The following is a 12,287-nucleotide window of genomic DNA, read 5'->3' as shown; positions in this document are numbered from 1 at the left end:
TATGTATATTTGTGTGTATATTTGTATATTTGTGTATACATGTATTTGTATATTTGTCTGTATGTGTATTTGTATGTATATGTGTGCGTGTATACATGTATTTGTATATGTGTGTGTATTTGTATGTTTATTTGTGTATGTGTATTTGTATATATATTTGTGTGTGTATACCTGTTTGTATTTGTATGTGTGTATTTGTATGTATATTTGTGCATGTGTGTGTATTTGTAAATATATTTGTGTGTGTGTATTTGTATGTATATTTGTGTGTTTATACATGTGGGTATTTGTATATTTGTGTGTGTGTATACACGTGTGTGTATATTTGTGTATATAAATACATTTGTGTATGTGTGTGTATTTGTATATATATATTTGTGTATGTGTGTGTGTATGTACATGCATGTGTGTTTGTATTGTGTGTATTTCTATGTTTGTTATGTATGTTTATATATATATATATATATGTGTGTGTGTATATATATGTGTATGTATACATACATGTGCGTGTATTTGTATGTATGTTTGTGTATGTATGTATGTATAATTGTATGCAGTGTTATATTTTAATGTCAGTTTAAAATACCATGTTTATATATAATTGAAGACTTCCACTAATTTTTCAATGTGCCCCCATAGGAGTCTATTATCTGTTTGTGTTGGGGGAGGTTTAGAGCAACCACACTATTTAATATCCAGATGTTAGCGCATCCTAGACTTTCACTTGAGTAATAAATAAATATTTGCAGGTTCTTATATGAGCACAAAAATAAAAGTGCTATTGATTTAACTTGAGGGATGTTGGCACACACATTTAGCAATGCACTTTATTTTTTTGTTTTGCCTGCTTTTACTTTAATTTAACTCTGAAACTGTAGTTTCTCTTGTAAAGGTGTATCCAGTCCACGGGTTCATCCATTACTTGTGGGATATTCTCCTTCCCAACAGGAAGCTGCAAGAGGACACCCACAGCATAGCTGTCTATATAGCTCCTCCCCTAACTGCCACCCCCAGTCATTCTCTTGCAGCTCACGACAAGAAAGGAAGTATCAAGAGAGATGTGGTGAATTAGTGTAGTTTTTTACCTTCAATCAAAAGTTTGTTAATTTTAAACGGTACCGGCGTTGTACTGTTTTTACTCTCAGGCAGAAATTGGAAGAAGAATGATGATCTTAGCGGTTTGTAACTAAGGTCCATTGCTGTTCTCACACATAACTGAAGAGTATGGAAAGAAAACTTCAGTTGGGGGGACGGTCTGCAGATTGCCTGCTTTGAGGTATGTTCAGTATATTTTTTTCTAGAGAGATGATAAGGTCTAGAAAATGCTGACAGTGCCTGGTATATTTGAGGTAAGCCTGATACAGTGATTTAACAGCAACTGAGATCATGCTTGCAAAAAAGGGTAATATTCATGTTACTACTCATATTACTTAGTGTAAAAACGTTTGCATGTTTTATAGTAAAAACGTTTTTTCTCTGAGGGTGATAAATCTTTATTTTGGGGCCTAGTTTTCCACATGGCTTATTAGATCACTCCTAAAAAAGGCCCCCTGACATTCAGTGCATGGTGGGAGGGGCCTATTTTCACGCACTTTATGCGCAGTTGATATTCAGACTGAGACATACAGCTTCCCTAAAGGAGTCCTCTGGCACCTAGGACCACTATAGAGGGTGTTTTTTCCTGCAAATATTGTGTTTAAGGGCAGGTAGGGCCACAGCAGAGCTGTGGCAGTGTGTTTGACTGTTTTTTAACGTTTTTTCTGTTTTTCTAATCCGTTTTGGGGCCTAAGGGGTTAATCATCCATTTGCAAGTGGGGGCAATGCTGCTTTAGTCTCTTATACACACTGTAAACATTTCGTAGAGTTTACTACTTTTTATCACTGTTTTGCAGTTTATGAGGTAGTTTTTTTCTCTTAAAGGCACAGTACCGTTTTTATTTAATTGCTTTTTCACATTTATTAAAGTGTTTTCCAAGCTTGCTGGTCTCATTACTAGTCTGTTAAACATGTCTGACATAGAGGAAACTCCTTGTTCATTATGTTTAGAAGCCATTGTGGAACCCCCTCTTAGAATGTGTGCCAAATGCACTGACCTTTCTATAAGTTATAAAGACCATATCATGGGTTTTAAGGATTTATCACCAGAGGTTTCTCAGACTGACAAAAGTAAGGTTAAACCACCTAGCTCTCCCAATGTGTCAGAACCTATATCTCCCGCGCAAGTGACGCCAAGTATATCTGGCGCGTCCAATGTGTTTACCTTACAAGACATGGCGGCAGTTATGAATCATACCCTCACAGGGTTACAAGGAAAGCGAGACAGCTCTGGGGCTAGAACAAATACAGAGCTTTCTGACGCTTTAGTAGCTATGTCTGATATACCCTCACAATGTACAGAAGCCGAAGGAGAGCTTCTATCTGTGGGTGACATTTCTGATTCAGGGAAGGCATTACTCCAGTTTGACTCTGAAATGACAGCATTTCAATTTAAGCTGGAACACCTCTGCTTGTTGCTCAAGGAGGTTTTAGCAACTCTGGATGATTGTGACACTATTGTAGTCCCAGAGAAATTGTGTAAAATGAACAAATAATTTGCAGTGCCTGTTTACACTGATGTTTTTCCAATACCTAAGAGGTTTTCAGAAATTGTTAAGAAGGAATGGGATAGACCAGGTGTACCGTTCTCTCCACCTCCTGCGTTTAAAAAGATGTTTCCCATAGATGCCGCTACACGGGACTCGTGGCAGATGGTCCCTAAGGTAGAGGGAGCAGTATCAACCCTAGCTAAGCGTACAAATATCCCCGTCGAGGACAGTTGTGCTTTCCTAGATCCAATGGATAAAAAATTAGAGGGTTTCCTTAAGAAAATCTTTATACAACAAGGTTTTATTCTCCAGCCTCTTGCATGCATTGCCCCAGTCACTGCTGCAGCGGCTTTCTGGTTCGAGTCTCTTGAAGAGGCTCTTCAGGTGGAGACCCCGTTGGATGATATCCTAGACAGGCTTAAAGCTCTTAAGTTAGCCAATTCATTTATTTCTGACACCGTTTTTCATTTAACTAAGCTAACGGCTAAGAATTCAGGTTTTGCCATTCAGGCGCGTAGGGCGCTATGGCTTAAATCCTGGTCAGCTGACGTTACTTCAAAGTCTAAGCTTCTCAACATCCCCTTCAAAGGGCAGACCCTATTCGGGCCTGGACTGAAGGAGATCATTTCTGATATTACTGGAGGGAAAGGCCACGCCCTTCCCCAGGATAGGTCCAACAAATTAAGGACCAAACAGACTAATTTTCGTTCCTTTCAGAACTTCAAGAGTGGTGCAGCTTCAACTTCCTCTACTTCAAAACAAGAAGGAAATTTTGCCCAGTCCAAGCCAGTCTGGAGACCTAACCAGGCTTGGAGCAAGGGAAAGCAGGCCAAAAAACCTGCTGCTGCCTCTAAGACAGCATGAAGGAGTAGCCCCCGATCCGGGACCGGATCTAGTTGGGGGCAGACTTTCTCTCTTTGCCCAGGCTTGGGCAAGAGATGTCCAGGATCCCTGGGCTCTGGAGATTGTTTCCCAGGGATATCTTCTGGATTTCAAAGCCTCATCCCCAAAAGGGAGATTTCATCTTTCTCAATTATCTGCAAACCAGATAAAGAGTGAGGCATTCTTACGTTGTGTTCAAGACCTTCTGGTCATGGGAGTGATCCATCCAGTTCCAAGGGAGAAACAGAGGCAAAGATTCTATTCAAATCTGTTTATAGTTCCCAAAAAAGAGGGAACTTTCAGACCAATCTTGGATCTCAAGATCCTAAACAAATTTCTCAGGGTCCCATCCTTCAAGATGGAGACTATTCGAACCATCCTAACTCTGATCCAGGAGGGTCAATATATGACTACCGTGGACTTAAAGGATGCTTATCTCCACATTCAGATACACAGAGATCATCATCAGTTTCTCAGGTTTGCCTTCCTAGACAGGCATTACCAGTTTGTGGCTCTTCCCTTCGGGTTAGCCACGGCACCAAGAATCTTTACGAAGGTTCTAGGGTCCCTCCTAGCGGTTCTAAGACCACGGGGCATAGCGGTGGCCCCTTACTTAGACGACATTCTGATTCAGGCATCAAATTTTCAAATAGCCAAGTCCCATACTGACATTGTTCTGGCCTTTCTGAGGTCTCACGGGTGGAAGGTGAATGAAGAAAAGAGTTCTCTCTCCCCTCTCACAAGAGTTTCCTTCCTAGGAACTCTGATAGAATCAGTAGAAATGAAGATTTTTCTGACAGAGGTCAGGTTGTCAAAGCTTCTAACTTCCTGCCGTGCTCTTTATTCCACTTTTCAGACGTCAGTGGCTCAGTGTATGGAAGTAATCGGCTTAATGGTAGCGGCAATGGACATAGTTCCGTTTGCCCGCCTACATCTCAGACCACTGCAACTTTGCATGCTCAATCAGTGGAATGGGGATTACACAGATTTGTCCCCTCTGCTAAATCTGGATCAAGAGACCAGAGATTCTCTTCTCTGGTGGCTATCTTGGGTCCATCTGTCCAAGGGAATGAGCTTCCGCAGGCCAGAATGGACTATAGTGACGACTATAGTGATGACAGATGCCAGCCTTCTGGGCTGGGGCGCAGTCTGGAACTCCCTGAAGGCTCAGGGTTCGTGGACTCAGGAGGAAGCCCTCCTTCCGATAAACATTCTGGAACTAAGAGCGATATTCAATGCTCTTCAGGCTTGGCCTCAGCTAGCTTCGGTCAGGTTCATCAGATTTCATTCAGACAACATCACGACTGTAGCCTATATCAACCATCAGGGGGGTACAAAGAGCCCCCTGGCGATGTTGGAGGTTTCAAAGATAATTCTATGGGCAGAGGTTCACTCTTGCCATCTCTCAGCTATCCATATCCCAGGAGTAGAGAACTGGGAGGCGGATTTTTTAAGTCGGCAGACTTTTCATCCGGGGGAGTGGGAACTCCATCCGGAGGTATTTGCCCAGTTGATTCATCTATGGGGCAAACCAGAACTGGATCTCATGGCGTCTCATCAGAACACCAAGCTTCCTTGTTACGGGTCCAGATCCAGGGATTCCAAGGCAACGCTGATAGATGCTCTAGCAGCGCCCTGGTCCTTCCGCCTGGCTTATGTGTTTCCACCGTTTCCTCTGCTCCCTCGTCTGATTGCCAAGATCAAGCAGGAGAGAGCTTCAGTGATTTTGATAGCTCCTGCGTGGCCACGCAGGACTTGGTATGCAGATCTGGTGGACATGTCATCCTTTCCACCATGGACTCTGCCGCTGAGGCAGGACCTTCTACTTCAAGGTCCTTTCAAACATCCAAATCTAATTTCTCTGCGTCTGACTGCTTGGAGATTGAACGCTTGAGTCTATCAAAGCGTGGTTTTTCCGAGTCGGTCATTGATACCTTAATTCAGGCTCGAAAGCCTGTCACCAGGAAAATCTACCATAAGATATGGTGTAAATATCTTCATTGGTGTGAATCCAAGGGTTACTCATGGAGTAAAGTCAGGATTCCTAGAATATTATCTTTTCTCCAGGAGGGATTGGAGAAAGGATTGTCTGGTAGTTCCTTAAAGGGACAGATTTCTGCTCTGTCTATTCTTTTGCACAAACGTCTGGCTGAGGTTCCAGACGTTCAGGCGTTTTGTCAGGCTTTAGTTAGAATTAAGCCTGTGTTTAAACCTGTTGCTCCGCCATGGAGTTTAAATTTAGTTCTTAAGGTTCTTCAAGGGGTTCCGTTTGAACCTCTGCATTCCATAGATATTAAAATTTTATCTTGAAAAGTTCTGTTTTTAGCGGCTATCTCCTCGGCTCGAAGAGTTTCGGAGTTATCTGCTTTACAGTGTGATTCCCCTTATCTGATTTTCCATGCAGATAAGGTAGTTTTGCGTACTAAACCTGGGTTTCTTCCTAGGGTAGTATCTAATAAGAACATCAATCAGGAGATTGTTGTTCCTTCATTATGTCCTAATCCTTCCTCAAAGAAGGAACGTATTTTACACAATCTGGATGTGGTTTGTGCTTTAAAGTTTTATTTAAAAGCTACGAAGGATTTTCGTCAAACATCTGCTTTGTTTGTTGTCTACTCTGGACAGAGGAGAGGCCAAAAGGCTTCGGCAACTTCTCTATCTTTTTGGCTAAGAAGTATAATACGCTTAGCTTATGAGACTGCTGGCCAGCAGCCTCCTGAAAGAGTTACAGCTCATTCCACTAGAGCGGTAGCTTCCACATGGGCTTTTAAAAATGAGGCCTCTGTTGAACAGATTTATAAGGCGGCGACTTGGTCTTCGCTTCATACTTTTTCTAAATTCTACAAATTCGATACTTTTTGGGAGAAAGGTCTTACAGGCAGTGGTGCCTTCCGTTTAAGGGCCTGCCTTGTCCCTCCCTTCATCCGTGTCCTAAAGCTTTGGTATTGGTATCCCACAAGTAATGGATGAACCCGTGGACTGGATACACCTTTACAAGAGAAAACAAAATTTATGCTTCCCTGATAAATTTATTTCTCTTGTGGTGTATCAGGTGTTTTTTATTTTAAACTACAGTCACCACTGCACCCTATAGTTTCTCCTTTTTTCTTGCTTGTCTTCGGTCGAATGACTGGGTGTGGCAGTTAGGGGAGGAGTTATATAGACAGCTCTGCTGTGGGTGTCCTCTTGCAGCTTTCTGTTGGGAAGGAGAATATCCCACAAGTAATGGATGAACCCGTGGACTGGATACACCACAAGAGAAATAAATTTATCAGGTAAGCATAAATTTTGTTTTTTTCCGTTGCCCCCAGAAAGAGTAGTCCATGGAATTAAATACCCCTTTGCTGCAGAATGATTGGTTGATTTGTGCAGCTGCTCATTTATCTCTGTCTCTAATTGGCCACATCAAAGGAAATAAGAAAATAACATTCATAACACCTTATTAAGGGTGTGTCAGTGGACTGCAAAATAATCTAAATTTAGCCAATAAAATCACAGTTGTAAATGCTTTTAAAACATTTACATTTTATGCAGATATTTTGAAATTTCGTTATTTCTGATACATAAAAAATACTTTAATGTCCCTTTAAAGAAGTTAGAATCTACGTTATTAAATGCGACATGTTTTATACAGGCAATAGAAATAAATGTGACACATTTTATACAGGCAATAAAAATAAATGTGACACGTTTTATACAGGCAATAAAAATGAATGTGACTTTTTTAATGTTATCAATGATCGTCAGCATTGTGTTGCTTTACTTTAATGTATGCATACTAAAGTTGTTTATCAACCTAATCCTAATTATTTTATGCTGTGTGCTTAGTTTAGTTCAATAGAACCTGTAAAGCAAATAGTTTATTTCATTTGTTTAAAGACTATCTGCTCTGATTCACTGATCCTATATAAATGAAACACTATACAGGCTTTATGTATGAATGCATCAAACACAAGGCATGCTGCAAAACTATTTTATTAACTAATCCCAAAGCTTGCTTTGAAGTCTGGTGAACATCCAGCCAAGGCATATTTACTATCTCAATACTGCAGTCTACTCAGTTTTCAATATTTGGGGATCAAAATCATAAATACTTCTTTAAGTGACATTTTAATCAGAAAAAAACGTAGAGAAGAGTTTATTGTATTTAAAGCATGTGACAGGATCACCCTATAAGGCTGGTCTCTCTCTCTCTCACTCACCAACTAGGAGGTTGATTTATTTTGTTGCCTCTTGTTTACATAGATTTTTTTGTAGCAATTACATTATTAACATTTTCAGTAAAGGTGGAGTTTTCAAGAGGAAAATCAGCTATTTGAAATGACAAATTAAACGTTAATGAGTTGTTTGTAAACAACAGAATTCACTCCAACAGTTAAAGGGACACTGAACCCAAATTTTTTCTTTTGTAATTCAGAAAGAGCATGCAATTTTAAGCAACTTTCTAATTTACTCATATTATCAATTTTTCTTCGTTCTCTTGCTATCATTATTTGAAAAAGAAGGCATCTTAGCTTTTTTTTTGTTTCAGTACTCTGGACAGAACTTTTTTATTGGTGGATGAATTTATCCACCAATCAGCAAGGACAACCCAGGTTGTTCACAAAAATGGCCCGGCATCTAAACTTACATTCTTGCATTTCAAATAAAGATACCAAGAGAATAAAGAAAATTTGATAATAGGAGTAAATTAGAAAGTTGCTTAAAATTTCATGCTCAATCTGAATCACGAAATAATTTTTTTGGGTACAGTGTCCCTTTAAAATAAATTATTCAGAACATACTAAATTGGGAGAATATTTTACACTACTCTGTTCCATTAAGATTTTTGTTAAATTATTATTATGTGAATTATCAGTTAAAAAGTAGTTTATAAACACTGGTCCGTATAAAATACATAAGAGGTTGAGAGATGTGTTACAGCTCTACATGTGCACATTCATCTTTATATTAAATTATGGCTAGTCAAGAACATTGTCCTGGAAATTCTGGTTCTGGAACTTTTGTTGTGTTCTGGAACTAGTCACATAATGTTTAGGAGGCTATCCAATCTGTTTGCCAATTCTTACTGACTGTTGGTTTTTCCACCAATGGTTGCTTCAGCACCTCCTATCAATAGGCTTTTATATTAACATTCGCCACACCAGTTATGGTTCCTGTAAATGTAACCTCCCTTCCCCCTCTGCAAAGAGTTGAGGAAGGTTAAATGAACCCTATATTCTTAGGGTGACTGGTAAATTAGCTAGTACCTGGTTAAAAAAAGAAAAAAGGTAATATTTTATTTTTGTCCTGTGTTTTCCTTTTGGTGGTCTTGACTATCACACCTCCCCCAGAGCTATAGGGTTCCCGTTCCAAACATTTACACTGTATAACCCATTAGTAATATCCTCTTGTCAAAATAGTAATTTATTGGACACAGCTGTGTCAATCATAAATTGTAAGGACTGAGAGCAGAAGGTCTAATTTCCATTGCAATAAGCAGTTGTTGTCTCCAAAGACCAGGTTGGGTTAGAGAAAGCTATGGCCTTTGGGTAATTTTGATCTGTAAAAGTATGGTTACATTTTGTAGGCCAAGCATTATTTTTCACTGGTTACACCTTACCTACCTCCTTAAAGAAGCATGCAGGTAAGATAGCTCACATGATGACATTTCCCTTGCATAACAACTTCTTAACTTTGTTATGAGTTCAATGCCAAAATTGTTGTATGTGGTTGTAATTATGGCTGTTTTCGAGAACGGAGAGGATGGGTACTTTCTCAATGTATAGGAGTTTATTGGACCAGATGAAGCAGAATGATGTTCATTGAGACCACCAGTAGTTAAACTAGGGCAGAGTATAGATGGTCAAATCTGGGATAGTACCTTGTTGCTGTAACAAGTAAAGACCTACAGTATATCTTAGTTGGGCAGCTAATCGGACAATGGCTGGTTCTTGTAGCAATTGTTCTTTTCCAATCCTGCCACTCATTCATATCCAGAGATTGTCAGATCGGTTGATGGCCAGTAAGTTTGGAAAGTCATGAAGATCAGTTTTGGTGACCATTAAAGGAATTTACAGTGGGTATTCTGCCTAATTGTGAGCATCTGAAACTGTGCTAGCTTGTTTTGGTCATGGAGGGCACAAAATGTCCTCATATAAATTCAGGGGCACCTACAGCTAGCTGCTAGATATACTCCAGTTGATTTTGGGCAGGCATTATCAGAATTCCATAAAAAAGATGACCTGAACACACTAACATGGAAGGCTATTCTCCAGTCAGCTACCAGAAAAATCACATTTGTATTGATTCCCATACTCTTAGCAATGGTATGATGGTCCATACAGGTGACCTCCAGCTTACCCCACTAGAACAATAGGAGGCCAAGAGTCTCGTAATTTAATGTGCAATTTTTGCATTTTGCCTTCCCATCATGCAAGATATTTTTTAGTCGTATACTACCCAAAGGTGGTCCAGGGTGAAGCAAAGAGAACTGCCAGCTTCTTCCTACAGGGCATACAGCACAATAGGGATTACACTGGGCGGTTGAATGATCCCTGGATTCAGGCATAAAGTAGCTGGAAAGGAAAGAACCTACTGAACTATTTAGTACCCCCTGGTTAAAGATGGGGCCGAATAAATATTTCCCCTCTCCTCTATCTCTGTGTCAAGGATCCATGAGAAAACAGTTGCTACAGATCATCTGCACACCACTGGGAAGAGTAATTAGGAGTTTGTATGCAGACTATATAACCCTATATATATATATATAATTTATTATTATTATTTTATATATATATAATTATTATAATAATATATTTTTTATTTATTTTTAATATGATTAGTTTTTATGTTAAATCTCTTGATGGAATAAATCCTACATTAGAGAAGAGTTTCAGCTCTGACCAGAGTGTTTGTATTACACATTTCTCTGCATAGTGTGAGTAATCCTATGACCAGCTATCTCCTATATTCCATTGATACAGTGTTGCACTTTCTTTCTTCTTTACTTTGAGGTGTCTACATAGAAGACACAGCATTTGGACACAGTGTTTCTTTTTCACAGGTGTTTTTGTGTTTTAGAATGTGAATTTCAACTTTAATTATGGCCATAAAGCAAATCACATTATTATATTAATACTACACTGAAATATCAGATTGAATTTACAGGATCTGGGATTTGGGGATTTTTGAATTTTAGAAAAAAAAAAACATCATGCTAATTAGTCTAAATCTGATGCATAAATATACAGTATAAGTAATAAACCAAAGAGCTAGGACTAATGTTTTGTTTAAAAATAAATTTCAGCCACCTTAGAGGTTTAAAGGGACAGGAGAGCTTAAGTTTTTTCCATTCATTATTCAGCCTTTCCAGTCTACTTTTATTATCAATTTTGCTTCATATCCTTTATTGAAGAAGCAGCAACACACTACTGGGAGCTAGCTGAGCGCATCTGGTGAGCCAATGACAAGAGACATATGAGCAGCCACCAATCAACAGATAGCTCCCAGCTCCTGAGCCTTCCTAGGTATGCTTTTCAACAAAGGATACCAAAAGAATTAAGAAAATTAGATACATTAAGTAAATTGGAATGTTGTTTAAAATGGTATTTTCTTTTATCTTAATCATGAAAGAAACAATTTGAGTTTCATGTCCCTTTAACTTAATTATTTGTATTGACCTGAACCTAAACAAATGCTGGTCTTACAGGTGAAATACCAGCTAGGTAGGAACTTTAGATCTAATACATTTTACTTGATAAATGAACCATTATCCGACAAAACTATAACTGTAGTTTTTTTTACACATAACAACAATATTGCATTTTTAACCCCTTCACATCGTTAGGACATTCCATGCCTTCCTAACAGCGCTGGGCTGTAACCCCGAAGGACAGAAGGGAACGTCCTACCTTTTAAGGGGTCCTGCACGCCTCCTTTTGATAAAACTCAAGATCGGACTGGGGGTGTTACTAGCAACATAGGCACGCCCCCATGATCCGATCAAGTGATCTTGTGATTTCATTTTTGCAGCAAGTATTTTGTTCTGATGTTAAACATTAAGGGGTTAACCACGCTTGACAATCTATTTGGTACTTAAAATTATTTAGAAATGCTTCCTCATTTTGCTAATACAGAATTGCATGAAGTCGCAGCAGGATGTTTAAACAAACAAAACATTTGATATTTAATTTGCTGTTTGCTTCTATTGCATTTTAACCAATTATAGAGAATATAATCAGATGTATCATTACCTGTTGGAGTTCTCATTATTTTTATTGTCCTCTGTGACTCTTTGTTGAAAACAGTTATTAGAATCTAAAAAAAAACAAACAATATAGAACATCCAATTAAATTGTTATATTCTTTTTATTTAAACTATCTCTCAAGGAACCTTGTTGCTAAATGGTAATAACTGTTATGTTTAAGTAGACAAATGTGTACATAATGTTAGAAAAGTGTAGGTATAGCTCATATACAGCAATCATAAAGAACTCTGGGGGTAATTATAAAAGTCATATGAGGATATAGAAATAATATGGGACTTTAATTGCTAACTGTGTTTTTTTTCCATTAATTAGCAATTAACATAAAATTTTAAGTAAAGTGTATTTCTCATGCAATGGGGTTACACATAATGATTTTAATTTTTTCCTCTCCTGGCATTATTGATTATGAATATACCAAGGTTTTATACATTGTTACTAATTATTGATGGGAGAAAACTTTGCTCATTATACGTATGATATCCTTTATTATTAGTAGCCTAACAAGTAGAAATCCCCATATCTGGCATTACTAAAGCCAGATTATGGGCTAGATTACAAGTAGAGCACTAAA

At 38.5% G+C, this 12,287-nt stretch overlaps 1 protein-coding gene across 1 annotated transcript in view; it reads right to left on the bottom strand.

Moving 5' to 3' along the window:
* Positions 1-12,287, bottom strand: part of TRIM66 (tripartite motif containing 66) — a 204,052-nt gene that overhangs the window by 40,279 nt on the left and 151,486 nt on the right. Inside the window, exon 11 of the mRNA XM_053689342.1 lies at positions 11,702-11,765. Coding sequence (XP_053545317.1) covers positions 11,702-11,765 — 64 coding nt within the window. The remainder of the gene's footprint in view (positions 1-11,701; positions 11,766-12,287) is intronic.

This window comes from Bombina bombina, chromosome 7 (genome assembly GCF_027579735.1).
Source record: "Bombina bombina isolate aBomBom1 chromosome 7, aBomBom1.pri, whole genome shotgun sequence".
In the NCBI taxonomy this organism is placed as follows: domain Eukaryota; kingdom Metazoa; phylum Chordata; class Amphibia; order Anura; family Bombinatoridae; genus Bombina; species Bombina bombina.
The sequence above is the reverse complement of the archived record's forward strand: the minus strand, read 5'-3'. Positions and strand labels throughout refer to the sequence as shown.